Here is a 20,344-nt window from a genome sequence, read left to right as displayed (position 1 = left end):
GCCTTTACACGAAGCTTAGTATAGAAATGCTCTTTCCGTAAAGGATATTAATTGGAAGAAAAAGAAATTATTTACTGTGAGAGAGATGACACCAAGCGCAACCATATATACAGCATAGCGGCTTCTTACCTTTACCACTGAAATCAGCATTCCTGGTGTGTCTCGTTTGTAGGCAGTATTTAATTTTAATTTGCGCCTTCAAGTTGTTAATAGTTCCAATCTTACTGATATGTAACACATGCAACAAAGGCCTCATTAGTTTCTTGTAACGATAAAATGGGTCCTTTATCTCAAAAAGTTTTTATCTCTACAATTGAATGGTCTGTTCATATTCCACTCGGCGCTGTCCTTTGAACTGTTGCCATTGAATAGTTGCTGACAGAATAGGAGAATAGGGGGTCATGCATAAAATGTAATATATAATGAAAACTGATTAAAAACTGCTGCTTAAATAATTAAAAATGGAAAATTTGAAAGAATAATTGAAAAAAAATTGGGACGTACTCATATCCTGAGTGAACTTTAGCTGGCATTAGTATCAAAGACCTTCAATATTCAATACATTGTTAGATTAACATTTGTAAATTACGTTCATCATTTTCTTGTTACCGCTATACTGCATAGAGATTGGTATGACAATACTCTTTCCGGATCGGCACTCCTCTGCTCACGCAAATTCTTCTTGTTAGATTCATTCTCCTGATGCAGGATTCTTAGCGCGTTACGGAATAATGCACAGATTATGATTGTGCGAATAAACTTTGCTATCCTGATAACTTTCTATAATACTTTTTAATGTACGATTGCAATACACATTTTTTAACAATGTTAACTCGATGGAACTCGTAATATGTCCGCCCGCTATGACTTATTGAGACAAACCGGTGAATATAATAAAATTCATCAGTTGAAGAATGTATCTCTACTTTTCTGTTTCTATGCCGATATTGTAAAAAAAAATTATTATTAATATGATACATTACAAGCTACATACTGGTGGATTTGTCATTCTCTGTCTTGGTAGCATCTGAAAGGCTTCATCTGGTAGGTCCTTTAACATGGTGGTAACATTCTTTCAAATGTTCTCTTGAGTCCCAAAATGATATCCTTTTCAGACTTTTTGAATTTTTAGAAAAGAAAGGATGTCACAAGGACTCAGATCAGATGAACATGGGGCTGTGGAACAACAGGAATGCCTTCAAGAGGTAAATTCCAGATGGAAGTGGCCGTGTGACATGGGGCATTGTCATGTTATATTTTCCACTTGTCTGCAGTGTCCTGTCTCACTCGATTTGCCCTTTTCCTGAGCCTTTCAAGGACATCTTTGTAAAACACTTGGATGGCAGTTTTTTCCTGGAGGGACATATTCCTTATGCAAGATATCCCTATGGTCAAAAAAGTCAGTCGGCATTGTTTTCAGTTTTTGATTTACTCATTCGAGCTTTTTTACGGTCAAGGAGATGTCTCAGTGCATGACTCCTCACTTTAGCACATCGTCTCAGGACCAAGATGATCAATGCACATATTTCTTAGATTGTCCTTCTGGTCAGTTGTGAGTTTTTTTTGGTACCGTTTTGGTGCAAACCTTTCGCATAAGCAAATCTTTGGACAACTTTTAATGTATGGTGAGTGTGTTTAAGTTAACAGGTCAATCATCAACCTTATTGTTAAATGTTGGCCTGATCTCATGAGAGCATGCATATGTTCAACATTTTCATTGGTTTTGGAAGTTGGAGGTCTCCCTGAGTGAGGTTCACCTTCAGCGTGTTCTCGGCCTTCCAAAAGTGACTTGAGTCAGCAAAAACGTGTGCTCTTAATGAGGAATGTTTTCCATAGGCCTGTTTCACCTTTTCATAGATCACTGATTCCCCAGGTGTAACAGAAAACTTTATTGCATAATGTTGCTCTAAATTCTGCTGTTCCATTTTCATAATACGCAACAAAAACACAGCTTCACTAATGGTGCTCCCAAAAATCACATGATGGCTATACGGAGCTGAAACTTGTACTGAACCTCTGGAATCGATGAACACTCCCATCTACATAAGTTAAGTAGAACAACATGGCATTGCTAGATCACTCACCATGTTGCCAGTCTCATTACTTTTCTCACACCCCTCATATGTTGTGTTATGTATTTGGTACTTTCATTGAATAAAGATAGGAACTTTCTTGTTATCATTTGATAGCTGATGACCAAATAAACGGAAAATGAACTTGTTTAACAGAAAAGGGGAAAATGTTTAAGGAAACAAGACTATACATGTATTAGGAGTAAGCCAGGTGTTAGCATCGATAATCTGTCTTCACCTAATGTACAAGGTAACTTTGCTATTGAATCTGTGGAGTAGTTATGTTCTTAGAGTCCTCCATTTTTCTAGTTGATGGAACCTCTACTTCCAAAAGTTATTCTCTCCAAAGTTTTTTTTTTTTTTCCTGTCCTTTTTTTTCCCCTCCAGATTCTGTTCTCCATTCTTTTATTTTCTGTTTACTTGTGTCATATGTTTGCCTCTGTAGGAATGGAAAGTGCAGTCAAAATGACTGTTTTCAGTTTTTACTGTTATAAATTATCCATGATGAGAATACTTTTGTACCTGGGTTGCATTTGTGGCTAAATAAATCATAAGTTGTTAATTCAAATTGGGCATGATTTAATGGAAATATCATTTATGTCATCGGGCAACAGGAATGGGATTCTGCCCTTTACCATTAACTTTGCCAAGACTAGGTTAACATACCGACTCTGTGCAGATATAGAATAAGACCAGGAAAAAAAAAAAAAAGAGAAGAATATCATCTCTCTCTCTCTCTCTCTCTCTCTCTCTCTCTCTCTCTCTGTGTGTGTGTGTGTGTGTGTGTGTGTGTGTGTGTGTGTGTGTGTGTGTGTTATATTTCACTTTTGTGATTAATAATGCCCTATTCATCATTCCTCCAGAACAGAAACTCCCACTATCAATAACTTTCTACAAGGCAAAAGTGTGGAAGCTCACCTCTACATTGATCGTATTCCTTTAGAAGAAGTACCTACAAAAGAAGAAGAATGTGCTGCATGGTTGCATCAGTTATACCAGAAAAAGGTATTTACCACTCGCACGTAATCGTGTAGTAGACGTTAATTTTGAATACAGTTACATTATTTGTTAAGTGAAATACATTTTTAAAATGTACACTAAGGTGAATATTATAAAAATTGCTGATATTTGATTTCTGGGCCTAAGGCAACAGTTAGACATAATTATCTGCTTAATGTTTTGTCTTTGACTACTGGAGACTTCATCAGAGGTTTTAACAACTCAGGAAGCTGTTGCAGACTAAGACAAGCTCAGCAAGTCAACCTGTTTATATGTATCCATTTAACGGTCAGTTCATGACATCATCAGACCACTGCCTAAGATCACGGAGTCATGCTGACGTACACTGTGGACTTAACAGTAGGGAACAGTTGGCACTTGACTGTTTTATCACTAGGGCCCATAACTTGTCTAATTTCAATACTTCTTCTTTTTTGTTGAAATTGTTTTTGGGTTTTGAATTTATGTGGCCTCTTCATATATCCTAGGGTAGCAATTAATAGAGCATGCTAAAACCTCAGTGTTAAGAGAAATGAATTTGGTGGTTTCCTGGTCCTAGTGCATGATCTGTTACTGCCGATTTATCCATCTTGATCAGGCACCAATTGCTCGTGTTCCTTGAGGTGAGTGTTAATGCTTACTTTTGTAGTTTCTGTGTACATTTTACCACTTGCTGAGCTTGTTTGAGTCTGTGACAGCTTCCTGAGTCATTAAAACCTCTGAAATCTCCAGCAGTGGAAGACGAAATGTTACGCAGTTAATTATGCCTTGTACCACAGCCTTACGGTGATCATCGTCATTGTCATAGTAGTCTTCGCTACAAAAACGGGTTTGATGCTGCTCTCAATTCTAGTAGATCCCCTGCAAATCTCTTCATCTCTGGATAACTACTGGAACCTATTCTCTCTCTCTCTCTCTCTCTCTCTCTCTCTCTCTCTCTCTCTCTCTAATTTAACTATAACAAATCCCGTCCTTGAGGCAAGTTGCGATATGAAGCTCTCTTCTCTCCAATTAGATCCAGATCTTCTGTAGTTAATCTACCCATCTAATCTTCAGTATTTTGAAAGCTTCCATTCTCTTCTTGCCTGCACTGGTCCACATTTCATTTCCATATAAGGCTACATTCCAGAGAAATGCTAATGAAGGTAGTCTGGGACCCTTGCTAAGTTTCATGTGGAAAATCCATTTTATCCTGTAATATTGTTCATCTTCAGATCTACATAACTATTATTGCAAAGCACAACTAGCAGCTCAAGTCAGTATTCCCTGTTTTCTGCTTCATTTGGCGCATTTTTACATTTTGTTCTTTCATCAATCAAAACTATCACATGTGTAATCCAAAATTTCCTGCTAGAATTTTTCTCTTTGCCTGTTCATCCTCTGCTGCCCCCATGTTTCACCTCTCAGAGCTAACCATACACCCTAGACTGTGTTTATTTCATCTGGTTCAGTAAATTGTAGCATAATACTCACTTTGTATCTCTGGTTCTACATCTACATCTGAAATGTAACCCTGATCTCTTCTCCTTAACTTCCTACCTCTCTGCCTCTGTAGTCTAATCAGATTTAATCTACAACTGAAGACCAGTGAGTTGGGTTCATATTCAATATTTGCTCCTGGATGTGGTTTTGCTGTTTAAAATGTGGTTTTGAAATATTTATCTTACCATTATATAATCTGAGAACTGCTGGTGTCTCGATGTTCTTACCTGTACATCCTTCTTTAATGATTTTAAACCTAGTGCTAGCAGTGACTAAATTGGCTGTGTGGAAAAGTCTGTTGGGTAACTTTCCCTTTTGTTACTTTATACCAGTCCATGTTCTACCACTACTTGGTCCATTTACATTTGTGTGACCAGTGCCCATGTTTGACATCAACAAGCAGTAACCACTTACAGACTGCAGGTGGCATCACTAGAAGAGGAGAGTATATAAAGGGGCCGTGGGGAAACAATGCACTCATTGCCATAATGCAGAAACAAGTGATTTATCTGACATCCAAAAGACACAATCATTGGCTTCGGGGCCAAGAGTGAAAGCACATCTGAAATGGCTAAGTTTAAAGTACACCATGCATGGCAAAACGATGCTGCCCAAAACCAGCACTGAGGCAACTGTGGTGCACCTCGTTCTGAAGTTAACGGGGATGAAGGATGATTGTGGAGATTTGTATGAGCAAATAGAAGTAAAATTGTTGAGAAACTCACCACCCAGATGAGCCAAGGGGTTACCTACAGTGTCTCCTTAATGACAAATCAGAAAAATTTGTTGCATATGGGCCTCTGCAACAGGTCTCTGGTTCATGCACCCATGCTGACTGCTGTTCATGGAGACAAAGGTTGGGATTTGCACACCAGTACCAGAAATGGATGTCCAATGAGTGATGATGGGTGGCCTTTTCTGATGAATCATGTTTTATGCTCCATTTGGCATATGGAGGTTGGCATGAATAGCATGAAATGTTCTGAAAGTAAACATCCAGTAACCAGGAGTGTTATGGTATGGGGAATGTTTTCGTGGCATTCCTGGGTAATGTCATCATTGTAGAAGACACAATGGATCAACAGAATTATGAACCTATCCTTGGGGCCACGTCCACCCCTACACGCAGTTTGTTTTTCCTCTGCATGATGGCATCTACCATCAGGACAATGCAGTGTGTCACATAGCTCATAATGTATGTGCATGGTTCAGAGTGCACAGGACAAGTTTACTGTACTCACTGTGCTCCCGTGGCCACCAAAGTCCTCGAATTTAAACTCCAATCAAGAATCTGTGAGACCACCCCGATTGAACTGTTAGTGCTGCAGATCCTCAACCAAGAAACCTTTCACAGCTCCACACCCTGTCGATACCTTCCAAACCTCATTCACTCTTTTTCCTGCACTTCTAGTGCTGCAAGAGTTGGTTATTCATGCTTTTGAGGTGGTCACATTAATGTTATATTCCTGTTCGTACTATCTGAATTTAAGGCTCTCATCAAAATTAAATTTTCATCCTCCATCATGAACTGAATATTTTATTTTTACTTACCATACCTTCTTTGGTATGAGAGAAAGCTTTTGACAATGTTGAGTGGAATACTCTCTTTCAAATTCTAAAGGTGGCAGGGGTAAATTACAGGGAGTGAAAGGCTATTTACAATTTGTACAGAAACCAGATGGCAGTTATAAGAGTCCAGGGGCATAAAAGGGAAACAGTGGTTGGGAAGGGAGTGAGACAGGGTTGCAGCCTGTCCCCGATGTTATTCAATCTGTAGATTGAGCAAGCAGTAAAGGAAACAAAAGAAAAATTCGGAGTAGCTATTAAAATCCACGGAGAAGAAATAAAAACTTTGAGGTTCGCCAATGACATTGTAATTCTGTCAGAGACAGCAAAGGACTTGGAAGAGCAGTTGAACAGAGAGGACAGTGTCTTGAAAGGAGGATATAAGATGAACATCAACAAAAGCAAAATGAGGATAATGGAATGTAGTCGAATTAAGTCGGGTGATGCTGAGGGAATTAGATTAGGAAATGAGACACTTAAAGTAGTAAGGGAGTTTTGCTATTTTGGGAGCAAAATAACTGATGATGGCCGAAGTAGAGAGGATATCAAATGTAGACTGGCAATGGCAAGGAAAACGTTCCTGAAGAAGAGAAATTTGTTAACATCGAGTATAGATTTAAGTGTCAGGAAGTCGTTTCTGAAAGTATTTGTATGGAGTGTAGCCATGTGTGGAAGTGAAACATGGACGATAAATAGTTTGGACAAGAAGAGAATAGAAGCTTTCGAAATGTGGTGCTACAGAAGAATGCTGAAGATTAGATGGATAGATGACATAACTAATGAGGAAGTATTGAATAGAATTGGAGAGAAGAGGAGTTTGTGGCACAACTTGACAAGAAGAAGGGACTGGTTGGTAGGACATGTTCTGAGGCATCAAGAGATCTCAAATTTAGCATTAGAGGGCAGCATGGACGGTAAAAATCGTAGAGGGAGACCAAGAGATGAATACACTAAGCAGATTCAGAAGGATGTAGGTTGCAGTAGGTACTGGGAGATGAAGAAGCTTGCACATGATAGAGTAGCATGGAGAGCTGCATCAAACCAGTCTCAGGACTGAAGACGACAACAACAACAACAACAACAACAACAACAACAACCACCACCACCACCTTCTTTCGGTCTCTTCAAGTGGGGAACTAGTAGGCATATAAACCTGTATTACTGTGATGGATGACAGTGTCATGAGTATTTTGGCTTGTGCTGGAAAAAATAAAACTGGCCTGGGAAATATTTATAAGATGGACATGGAACTGACCCTTGTTAAAATAAACAATTGTGTAAATTTTTCAGCAAAACAGAGCATCAGAACACAACACATCTGCAACTTTCACAAGTGCATGAGGTGCTCGGTGAATAGAGGACAGTCAGCAGATGCAGTGCAATCTCCTTGCCATCTTGATTGCCAGATCTCCCTCCCTATGAGTTTTTACCTGTGGGTCAAATTGAAGGGTCAGGTGTTTGCAAATAATTCTCATACTAAGGAAAAGCTACAACAGAACATTGAAAACACGGTTGCTGCTGTGCTTCCAGCAGATCTGGTATGCATGCCTCACTGATAAATCAAGCAAAGATGTCAACATTGGCCATTTCCAGCATTTTCTGTGATGTTCATTAAGCAGTCACTCCCACATCAGTCTTATTGTAAATATTTTACGGGCCAAGGAGGAGGGGGGGGGGGGGCACTATCTAGTATTGCCTCGGTTCGGAAATACCGTAAATCCAGGGCTAATGCGCAGAGCAATCTGAGTTGTACTGGGGAGGTGCAGTAGTCTCCACGTGACCTATATTTATGTTTAGTGATTTTGATTTTGCTGCTTCCTCTTCGTTTACTGCTCTTATGTCAAATAAAAACAGAACGGATTTCTGTGGCCGGGAGCTGTCGAGTGAATCAGAATACATTCACATAATTACGCAAGGCTCAAATGTGTTATTAGCGTTAATCACCTTGCTGAACAATGGTTAATGTTTTCTGCTGAGGCAATCAATTTATTTGAAATGAAGTGTTTAATTCCACACTGTTGGCTAGTTTCAATTGTTCACTGCATTTCAAGTGCATGTTTGTCTTCTAGCATGTATGGCATAATAAAGAACCAAACATAACACAGTACTGGTAGTCAAAGAAAATTTACATCCTGAAAACCAAACTGAAAAGCTTAATACCAGATGGAGGCCTACTTCATTGAGAATCCGGACATACGAATGTGCACTTGAAGCTGAATTATGTATTTTAGTATGGTTCAGAAAAATTCTGATGCTCTTGGAGTATCCTCTGATCTCTTGTTTCTTTTATGACCTCACATAAGATATTTTAATGTTTTACACGTGCAAACATACAGGCTTCGTACGTCATCGTAGCTGCGCAAGCGCAGTGACACCTGTTATCCGGCGCACTCTGGCATCTGCTGGAACAAACCTGTTTCTAACAGGTCGCGGGTAAATATTACGAATGGTGGTTTGAAAAGCATTACTTTCAAAGTAAATTTCCTTTTACACAAGATGAACTATCGAGCCATTTAGAGTCCAGATTAGACATTTCCATCATTATCAAAAATTTGTGTGATGTATCGTAAAGCGTAACACGTGCAAAAAAGATCAACATCATATGTGAATACTTCGCTTCTCTTGCAGCCTATTAATATTCAAGACCGATATTGTGTGTGAAAGCTTTGCTTTTTTGGTAGCAACACTATGTATATTAATTTAAACCATTAACTTTTCCTATTTGTGTGTTTGCCCTACTCGGCAGTGATGTTGCTTTTAGCTGACTACATCACATGTCCTATGCTCTGAATATCCGCTGTTATTTGGCTGGTGAGATCACGTGACGTGAGTGATAATTGGCTTACAAAAGCACATCGCAATGTCAATTTTGATGTTTCAGAAAGTAACATGTGGTGTTTAGTGGAATTCGAATTTAAACTTTCGTAATATTAAAATACGCACCCTACATGTTCCTGCACATCAAAGATATTTCAAAAACATGTCTTTTACCCCTAAAAGTGGTGGGAAACTCTACACCAGGGTATAGAACCATAACCATTGAAATGATTGATAAGTTTTACAGTTCCGATGGAAAGTATATGGTTCAAATGGGTCTGAGCACTATGCGACTTAACTTTTGAGGTCATCAGTTGCCTAGAACTTAGAACTAATTAAACCTAACTAACCTAAGGACATCACACACATCCATGTCCGAGGCAGGATTCGAACCTGCGACCATAGCGGACGTTCGGCTCCAGACTGTAGCGCCTAGAACCGCACGGCCACTCTGGCCGGCGATGGAAAGTATACTGTCACTTATCATGGAAAAAGTGTATACACTGGGAGAAAGTGTATTTTTATCTGGGAAATTTGGGACTTTTTTTACTTGTCTGCGTTATATGCCCTGAGTACACACGTCAAGGATGATGATGTGAAGTGCAATAGAGCTGCTAATACATGAGAAAACATAGAATACCTTGGACAGCAGAGAAGATATAAAAAAAATGATAATAACATGTTTAATGTTGTCAGACGTAAGAGTGGAAGCAGAAAATTGTTAAATTCACAAAATAAGCCTCTTGTTAATTTGTCCATAATTATATAAATATTGAAGGAACCTGGTGTTACAGAAACATATTTTTCAGTAAAACTGTTCTGGAATTGTGCTCAGGTGTGAAAGGGAATGGATGTGGGGTGCACACGATATACTGGAGAAAACTGTGTGTAAATGTAAACTTGCAGCTCTGTCATTCTTGCAACTTGAGCTACAGTCAGTAGATTTTGTCAAATGGTGACCAATAAAGTTGGTTGACTAGTCTTGAGAGCCAACTTCAAGTGGTTATACACAATCCAATGGTGGCAATACCTACTGGTGTGTGTATGGCACACAATGTCACTGCCAGATGGAAGTGGTGTGTTCTACTTTTGCCACACACCATATCTGTGCTATTGACAGCTAACTAACATGGCTGCCTTGGTTATGAGAACTTCCCTGTTCCTGAAAATGAGAAATGATCCATTTGTATCTGAATTTTTGTACATTTTAATAGGAATTTCAAAGTTGCATGACTTTTTTTTGTATTCAGCTGTTGTTAAATTACTGTGAATGTACACATTTACTGCTTTTTGTTTTGTAATATTAATAATAATCATGGTTATTAATATACCACCTCTTTGAAGAACTATAGTTAATGTGGAAAGTAACAAAATAACATACTATCTGGTGGCGAGTGTTCAGAGAATTATAAAGATGATCCAAAATGGTAACAACAGAACTGTGATCTTGTAAGATGTTGACACTTGAATAGTGACAGTTAATGGAACAACAGGAAGCATCAAAAGAACAATGTGATTTGTTACAGTTGCTGACAAAATACAGTGCTACTGCTGTGGATCAAAAATCAAATGTACCAGCATTTACCGCACTTGAAAGAAAGAGTAAAGAAGCAATGGGACATGTACCTGTGCCACCAAAATCAGTGTTTCAAGGCACATACGGGAAAAGAAAAGGACTGTTTCCTGTCTTGGGTCGGCACAGACATGTTTGACCTTCTGACTGAACTCTTTGGACAGAAGGTCGTCAGCAAGTAAAAATATTCCAAGCTGGTTAAGGAAATAGCAATCACTTTTAAAGCAAAAGCTTATGTGCTGGTGGTCACTTACAAATTTCTGAGTAGAAAAAATAAGCCTGGGTAGACATTTTCAGAATGGGTGGCTGATTTACGTGGTGTTGCAAGAGATTGCAATTTCATATTTGAACATGACGGCCAAGAGATTGCTTTAATTGACAGACTGATCGGAGATGTCATTGTACTGCATAGCCCTCATGATACATGTGGAATTCATCCCTGTAACAAAGTTACCTTTCTCTGGAAGAAGTTTTATAAATTGTTGAAACATATGAAGCTGCTTAACAAATTGAAACAGTCAAGCTTGAAAATACAGGAGATTCACTCGAAATTTTTTAACTGACTTGCACTACAGCTTCAGAAGGCAACATTCAAGAAGTTCATCAAAAGAAAGGAATCCTAACCAAGGAAAGTATAAGTCTTGCCCAAAATGTGGAGTGAGCAATAACTGGAGTGAATGCAAATTCAGGAATGCAGTTCACAATATCTACAAGAAGACTCACCACATTCCACCATGTCTGGAGTACCCACCATTCAGTCAAAAATACAAAATACGAACACAAGAATAAAGATGAATTAAGGCACAGGGTAAATGCCACTTAGTTCAGACTCACCTTTTACCTCTACACTGTCATTATCTGAGTTCTGGTCCATGGACGATCCGCTGGAATTGCCCAAGGAGGTAATTATATTTTATATATTACTCTTGACACTTGCCTCACTTTTCCACACTTCGTTAACAACTGTTTCTGTGTGGCACAGAACATTTCTCCAATTCTCGGGTGTTATTGGTGCCACTGCTTCATCTAACAGTTTTTGAATTTCTGCCACAGTGAACCTTTTATTTGTTGCCACATAATTTTTAATCTATGCCCAAACCATTTTGATGGCGTTAAAGTGGAAGTAGTATGGTGGAAGCTTAAGAACACTGTAGCCATGTTCTTTTGCTACCTCATCCACAACACACTGTTGATACTGTGGCTTATTTTTCTTTAGTATTTCCATGAGCTCTGCCTTACATAAATCATCCTGAATTTTCACATTGTGGCGTTTCAACCATTCAACAATGTCAGCTTTTTTCATTCCCATTGTTAGAGCTTTATTTTTAATGATTGAACGGTATGGGGCATTATCGATTACAGTGACTGATGGCCGATTTAAGTTTTCCAGTAGTTGCCCTCAAACCACTTCAGAAAACTATTGTGGTTCATATCTCCTTGTGGTAGTCATTTGTTTCCCCCAATTTTTAAATGAGGAGATAGTTAGATATGAAACCAGATGCAGTTACAGCATGCAAGACAATAATTCTTGTGTCCTTTCCCAACAGAATATCCACATAAGTTATCATCTGTCCAGTCTTTTCTGATAGAATGACCAACATTTATTCACATTTCGTCGAGCCACAGACTGTCTTCAAACGGCACTGTAACGATAGTTCTTAAAAAATCAACAATGCCGTGTAACGATGTTGCCCCTCTCCATTATAATGTTCCAGCCATTAATTTTTTTATACCGGAAACTGAGGGCTGTGACAACTATCAACAAAGACTTTTTGCTACCACTGAATAACTCTGCCTTCTGAAGAATAATGCACAATTTTTTAATAGTTGGGTGTTCTTTCCTTTTGTAATATCCATATATGTGGCGATGAACAGCATCTTCTAGAAAAGAGTCACTGGGCCACAATTGCTCATGATTGGTTTGATGAACATTTTGGACATTTAGTGAACGATTTGGTCACACACATCACTTGATGTGAATCCCATCGAACATTTATACGACATATTTGAGAGATCAGTTCATGCACAAAATCCTGCACCGGTAACACTTTTGCAGTTATGGATGGCTATAGAGGCAGCATGGCTCAATATTTCTGCAGGGGACTTCAAACTACTTCTTGTGTCCATGCCACATAGCGTTGTTGCACTATGCTGGGCAAAAGGAGGCCCGACATGGTATTAGGAGGTATCCCATGACTTGTCAATCTGTTGTAGAATTATGGAACATGTTTTATGCTCAAGAATTATGATGTTTTTGGAAAAAGAACAGCTTCTCTATAGCGAAACTCTGCTCGCTATGTTCCTCCATGAGATCCACAGCGCAGTGGACAATGGTGCTCAGGCTGATGCTGTGTTCCTAGACTTCAGTAAGGCATTTGACAGCGTCCTGCATTGCCATTTAACGAAAAAAAATACGAACTTACGGAGTATTGGAGCAGACTTGCGATTGGATTCAAGACTTTCTTGCAGATAGAACTTGTTGCTCTTAACGGAACTAAATCAACAGAGGTAAAGGTAATATCCAGAGTACTACAGGGAGGTGTGATAGGACCGTTACTGTACACAATATATATAAATGATATGGTAGAAAGCGTCGGATGCTCTTTAAGGCTATTCACAGATAATGCAGTTGTTTACACTAAAGTAGCAATGCCAGAAGATTGTAAGAATTTGCAGAACGACCTGCAGAGAATTGATGAATGGTGCAGACTCTGGCAGTTGGCCCTTAATGTTCATAAATGTAACATATTGCGCATACATAGGAAAAGAAATCCACTACTGTACAGCTACCCTACTGATGACAAACAGCTGGAGACAGCGTCTGCCATAAAATATCTAGGCGTAACTATCCAGAGCGACCTTAAGTGGAATGACCATATAAAACAGATAGTAGGAAAAGCAGACACAAGACTCAGCTTCATCAGAAGAATCTTAAAGAAATGTAACTCATCCACGAAAGAAGTGGTTTATAGGGCACTTGTTCACACTGTTCTTGAGTATTGTTCATATATCTGGGATCCCTATCAGGTAGGACTGATAGAGGAGATAGAGAAGATCCAACGAAGAGCGGTGCATTTCATCACGGGGTTGTTTAGTTGGTGTGAGAGCGTTATGGAGATGCTAAACAAACTCCAATGGCAGATGTTACAAGAGAGACATTGTGCATCATGGAGATATTTACTATTGAAATTCCGTACCAGCAATTTTCAGGAGGAGTTGGACAACATATTATTTCTCCCACATACATCTTGCGTATTGACCATGAGGAGAAAATTCGAGATATTAGAGCCAATACAGAGGCTTACCAACAGTCATCCTTCCCACATACTATTCTTGAGTGGAACAGGGTTGGAGGGATCAGATAGTGGTACCGAAAGTACCCTCCACCACACACCATTAGGTGGATTGCGGAGTATGATGTAGATGTAGCACCTATATGTAGGGAGATATAGTTATTGAAATTCATTTAATTTGTTTCTGCAAGAGAATGAAGATATAGAACTGAATAGAATTACACGTCTGCAAATCTATTTATGGATCTAGTATAATATCAGACCCTTTCAGTATGTAACCACATACATTCTTTCTTCTAAAAAGACAGTTCTCCACTTGGCTAAGAAAGGAACTACAGAGTAGCTTACCGAACCCAATAGCATTGTTTGTAGGTCCCTGTTAGTCTACTGGCTTTTGAACTGAGCTCTAAATAGGGTGCTCTGTATTGTGCTGCACAGATGGCTGATGAAATACACCACCATGAGATTTTTTAAAGCTATGAAACAAACAAATAGCTTCAATTCTCATATTGATTTCATCCATATCACAGTTTACTGAATTGTTGGACACCTTCATCTTCGACACTAACATACCAAAAGAACATTCTACAGACCTCCTTCTCCTGAGTAATTTGTTATTAAATATATGCCTTTCATTAGCTTATTGTTTCTTTTTATATGGCCAGGAAAAGTTTCATCCACAGCAAAGCAATATTGAAAGTTGCAGCATTCTTCTGACAAAGGTTTGGGTTCCAGAAGTGGGAGCGTGCCTCCAAACAATGCTTCCTTGAAACAACTTCATTTCAATATTCTCCCAATGTCAACTGATCAGCATAATCCATCTGCATGAAAAAACTTCTAACAAGAATGGATGGGAATAATAAAATGTTGATTTAACAGGAGCTTTAGCCCAGATGTGCTTTCTCCTGAAGCTACCAATACAGTTTGGTAGACTCCATGTTTCCCAGTAATGATTAGCTGTTTCCTTCCAGAAATATTAGGCTGTGCAATGTTCTTACAGTGGCCTTGATGTTTTAGCCACAATTCTTTGTATGGAAGTGTGTCCTCTGAAAAATAAAAGGAAAGTAGAATACCTATAACAGAACAAAGCAGAATACATATTCAACACTGTAAACACCTTAAATCTGAGTTCAAATGAGAGGAATTTTTGTCGGACGTCAGGTGCATGGTAAAGTTTGTCAAAACTCCTTCATTTAAGGTTTCATAAATTTCTTCATTTATCTTCCTGTTGACATGTTGCATCATGCTTTTTCTTACACAGTCTACCAAATAAATAAATAAATAAATAAATTCAATTGCACTTACGATGAAATTTGATAATGAGCCTTTTAACATGCATCTGAGGAGAAGGTAGATCAAATAGCCATGAAAATTCAAGATGATGATGATTTCTGAAATATTCCCAACATGATTGATCAAGGGTTGGATACTGGAAAAAATGTCTAATATACTATTGTTTGTTTAAAGATTGGCGTGCCAAATTTTTTTTTTTATCCAACTCAGGACTTACTCCCACATTTTTTTGGGGCCAATACAGGACTTATTTTTGAAATTAGTGAAAGCAGTTGCTGAAATATTAACTTATTATATAATAACTTTGATCAATAACAAAAAGAAAGCCAGTTCATTATCATTAATGAGAGACTATAATGTGTGAAAGGGTTAATTTTTTTAGCAGATGGTTTCTTAAAAATAAAGTGAGAAAGATGGTATAGCAGAAAACATGCGAATCCCAACAGTGGTTCTTAATTTTCTGCAAAAATTAATAGTTTTACTGAGAAACTGACTACAGCGATAGCTGTACTTACGCATCATTTACATGAAACATTAGGCTCGTTAAAGCCAGAACACCTTATTGTCTGAAGAAGACACAGTGCTATATTACTTCTCTTGGTATCGAGTCACATGTGTGCTGTGACATCACCAATATATCTGTCATGCTAGGCATCATGTCACTTGTCACGCAACATTGATTGGAACCCTACCCTAGCTGCACAGGCAGCTGTCGCTTCCCTTTGGGTAGGTGCAGCTGGTATAGGCCACCCACCAGGAGCTCCTGTTTAACCATGTTCAAGCCTTGCCCTGTGCATGTGTAAGCCACTTACCCACTGCAGACTGTGCACGCTCAGTTAAGGCATACAATCACAAAGCTATGGCCTGGCTGTTTGCCCACGCCTGCTCATTGCTGCCCACAGGTGCTCAGTTACGTGCATGTGGACGCTTAAGCTGGAACAGACTGCATTAAGAGAGCAGAATTCGTGCTATTAAGAGAGCAGAATTCATGCTATGACATGGCAAGCAATTTGAATTGTCCTGCCCAACACTACAGTTCACCGCACTTCTGGATGTCAGTTGGCCTAATACCACTCACATCATTTAGATATTGGTATCTGTTATACATTTTGCAATCATTGAAGAGGATGTAGATGAAGATGAAATGGGAGATATGATACTGCGTGAAGAGTTTGACAGAGCACTGAAAGACCTGAGCCGAAACAAAGCCCCCGGAGTAGACAATATTCCATTGGAACTAGTGATGGCCGTGGGAGAGCCAGTCCTGACAAAACTCTACCATCTGGTGAGGAAGATGTATGAGACAGGCGAAATACCCTCAGACTTCAAGAAGAATATAATAATTCCAATCCCAAAGAAAGCAGGTGTTGACAGATGTGAAAATTACCGAACTATCAGCTTAATAAGTCACAGCTGCAAAATACTAACACGAATTCTTTACAGACGAATGGAAAAACTAGTAGAAGCCAACCTCGGGGAAGATCAGTTTGGATTCCGTAGAAACACTGGAACACGTGAGGCAATACTGACCTTACGACTTATCTTAGAAGAAAGATTAAGGAAAGGCAAACCTACGTTTCTAGCATTTGTAGACTTAGAGAAAGCTTTTGACAATGTTGACTGGAATACTCTCTTTCAAATTCTAAAGGTGGCAGGGGTAAAATACAGGGAGCGAAAGGCTATTTACAATTTGTACAGAAACCAGATGGCAGTTATAAGAGTCGAGGGACATGAAAGGGAAGCAGTGGTTGGGAAGGGAGTAAGACAGGGTTGTAGCCTCTCCTCGATGTTGTTCAATCTGTATATTGAGCAAGCAGTAAAGGAAACAAAAGAAAAGTTCGGAGTAGGTATTAAAATTCATGGAGAAGAAATAAAAACTTTGAGGTTCGCCGATGACATTGTAATTCTGTCAGAGACAGCAAAGGACTTGGAAGAGCAGTTGAACGGAATGGACAGTGTCTTGAAAGGAGGATATAAGATGAACATCAACAAAAGCAAAACAAGGATAATGGAATGTAGTCTAATTAAATCGGGTGATGCTGAGGGAATTAGATTAGGAAATGAGGCACTTAAAGTAGTAAAGGAGTTTTGCTATTTGGGGAGCAAAATAACTGATGATGGTCGAAGTAGAGAGGATATAAAATGTAGGCTGGCAATGGCAAGGAAAGCGTTTCTGAAGAAGAGAAATTTGTTAACATCCAGTATTGATTTAAGTGTCAGGAAGTCATTTCTGAAAGTATTTGTATGGAGTGTAGCCATGTATGGAAGTGAAACATGGACGATAAATAGTTTGGACAAGAAGAGAATAGAAGCTTTCGAAATGTGGTGCTACAGAAGAATGCTGAAGATTAGATGGGTAGATCACATAACTAATGAGGAAGTATTGAATAGAATTGGGGAGAAGAGAAGTTTGCGGCGCAACTTGACCAGAAGAAGGGATCGGTTGGTAGGACATGTTCTGAGGCATCAAGGGATCACCAATTTAGTATTGGAGGGCAGCGTGGAGGGTAAAAATCGTAGAGGGAGACCAAGAGATGAATACACTAAGCAGATTCAGAGGGATGTAGGTTGCAGTAGGTACTGGGAGATGAAGAAACTTGCACAGGATAGAGTAGCATGGAGAGCTGCATCAAACCAGTCTCAGGACTGAAGACCACAACAACAACAACTATCTGTTTATTGGTACCCCTCCCTCACTCCCGTCCAACACACACACACACACACACACACACACACACACACACACACACACACTCTCTCTCTCTCTCTCTCTCTCTCTCTCTCTCTCTCTCTCTCTCTCTCTCTCTAGCTGGCACAGTGGATCTTCGTATCCTCTTCCTTCGTTGTTATTACAGATGGATATTTTTTTGCTTGAGTTTTGCCCTCTCTGGTTCAACATACAGAGTTCCTCTTTCTCCCTAAGGAGGATGAACCTTATGTTCTGAAATTGAGGTGAGTTTGAGATGTAATTTGTTTTGGTGTGTGTCTGTTGTTGGTTCTGAGAGTTGTGCCTCCTCCAGGTCTGTGTTGATAGCCTTTGTCTGTTCATGATTATAACAAATTCAAACTTTGAATAACTACATGGAAACTTGATTGGATTGATATGTGCAAGAGGATAAGTTATGTATCATTGTCAACAGGATCGAATGATGGATAGCTTTTTCAACACTGGTGATTATTTCACGCAAAGTGGTGTTCAGCGCGTTGAACCATTTCGTCTCCCTCGACGATACTGCAGTTTGTTGAATACTCTGTCCTGGGCAGTTGTTGTGTTGGTACCGATTGGCTATGGCTTACTTAAACTCCTCACCTCTGGCTCTACTGTCTACTTTATGATTGGTACAACAATCATTGCCATTTGTAAGTATGAGTATTCAATCATTACAGTGGTTGATTAGAAAGTAAATGTTTCTTATAGCAAAAACAATAATAATTTGTTTGTTTAATTATTTATTTATTTTGCAGTTTTCGTGGTTCTTTACAAGATGATTGGAATCACAAAAATTAGCAAATCATCATCTTATGGTAAAGATAAACCTTCTAAGGGAGATACCAAAAAGACTGAGTAACGGATGGGAATGTGCATGGTAATGCTAATTTGTTCCTTAGTTATCACAGTAGCGTTGTGCAGGAACAGGTTTTCTTTAAACATTATATGTTTATATGTTCCTGTGGGTAAAAGTTGATGCACCAGAAGAGAAGACTATCAGTACATGTAATCACCTTTCTTCTTTCTGTACATGTCTGTCTCCTGAAACAAAATGAAATTTTACTTGGGAGGCACAAAGTAGTACTAGAGTTGTATGGCTCACGAATAATTTGAAACCAGAACAGTTTGTACTAAACTACATGTAGTCACCATCGCATTTGTTGTTTAGATGCCCATTTTCATTTGTGCAAAGATATGATGTGGTATTTTATGGACCTCATTGAAGAAAATAGACACCTAATGTAGTTTGTCAGATAGTTACAAAAAATTCTGTTCTGACATGGATGTGATGAAGTATACAGTGGTAACACATTGTATTACAGTTAGTTAAGAAGAAAACCGTGTTTTTAAAAGCTTTTTTTGATTTTGGGGAACTGAAAGGGAGGTAATCTCAGAAAATGATTTCTGTAAGTATAAAATGAAACAATTTTGTCTTTTTGTGCAGAAATACCGCAGTTTCTCCCTATGTAAAATCTCCGCCAGGTTTATCATGTAGTTTTGATTTGTGTTGTGAATAAATCCTGCGTAATTTTGTACATCTCTCCTATTGTTTTCCCCCTCGTTGATGGGATTCAGAAATTTTTTATAAAGCATATCATGACAACTTGGTCAAAGACTGGTGTAACGTTGTTCCACTGGAGATGTCTTGCCATACCAGTACAAAGTGTTCTTCCTGTTTTTAAATTTTTATTTGTAAATTCAGAGCTGTATGGCACCCATTGAATGTGTTACATTACAAATTAATTTAGTAAAGTATCGATGCTGCCAAAATTTATATTTTAAATATTACTTGCAATCATTGTTGTAGTAATTATATTGAGAGCTTTTCATAAATAACTGTCAAAAATGCATTTATTTTAATTTTGGTTGATATATCATTAGACATCTTTTGTGTTCATCTGCTGATCACCCACAAGTCTGATGATAGTGTTAGCACTATAAAAAGACAGAAAATTATGTACTTCATAATGCATTTACTTAATTCTTTATTCTTAACTAAGTTACCTTTATAACAAGTCTTACTTCTGGCAGTTTTCTTTGTCAGCATATTTCCTTAATGTTTTTATGCATTACATAATAGTAGTGCTGCTAAGTGAAATGTAATACTTGTTTCTTTCTCATTTTAGAGAATGTTAAACTTCAGCACAATCATAGGTATTTGTGTTGCTGCTGTGTTATTATTACTGCTTCCTTGATGACGTAGGAAGTTTCTCCTAAATATGTAAATACTCACAGCCAAAGATGTTTGCTTCAGTTATAAGAATGTTCAGATTTTTAAATAACTGTTTAAGAAATTAATAAAAGTATTTAAAGATAACAGTATGGTTATTATCCAGAAATCCACAGTCCCAAATGTAGTGGTAGATACAAGTATAAAATCTTGTTCAAGCTTAAATCTTCTTTCCTTCATATGCTGCCATATTACTGAAGTTATTCTACATGAATTTAAATTGATTGCAGTGTGCTTAGTACCACATTATAGGATATAGATTTGAGGATTTGGTTACATTACCAGTTTCAGGTGTCAGGTGATCTACAT

The 20,344-nt window shown here is 38.4% G+C and overlaps 1 protein-coding gene across 2 annotated transcripts in view; it reads left to right on the top strand.

The window, feature by feature from the left end:
• The window catches only part of LOC126418469 (1-acyl-sn-glycerol-3-phosphate acyltransferase gamma-like), an 81,238-nt gene extending 61,116 nt beyond the window's left edge, over window positions 1–20,122 (top strand). For both annotated transcript variants that reach the window (XM_050085241.1, XM_050085242.1), the window contains exons 6-8: window positions 2,936–3,077; window positions 18,236–18,455; window positions 18,561–20,122. In XM_050085241.1, the coding sequence (XP_049941198.1) occupies window positions 2,936–3,077; window positions 18,236–18,455; window positions 18,561–18,664 (466 nt within the window). In that variant the 3' untranslated portion in view covers window positions 18,665–20,122. The remainder of the gene's footprint in view (window positions 1–2,935; window positions 3,078–18,235; window positions 18,456–18,560) is intronic.
• Window positions 20,123–20,344: the final 222 nt, after the last annotated feature.

The sequence above is a fragment of the Schistocerca serialis genome, chromosome 9 (assembly GCF_023864345.2).
Source record: "Schistocerca serialis cubense isolate TAMUIC-IGC-003099 chromosome 9, iqSchSeri2.2, whole genome shotgun sequence".
NCBI classification, from domain to species: Eukaryota; Metazoa; Arthropoda; class Insecta; order Orthoptera; family Acrididae; genus Schistocerca; species Schistocerca serialis.
This window is presented reverse-complemented; position numbering and strand designations above follow the sequence as displayed.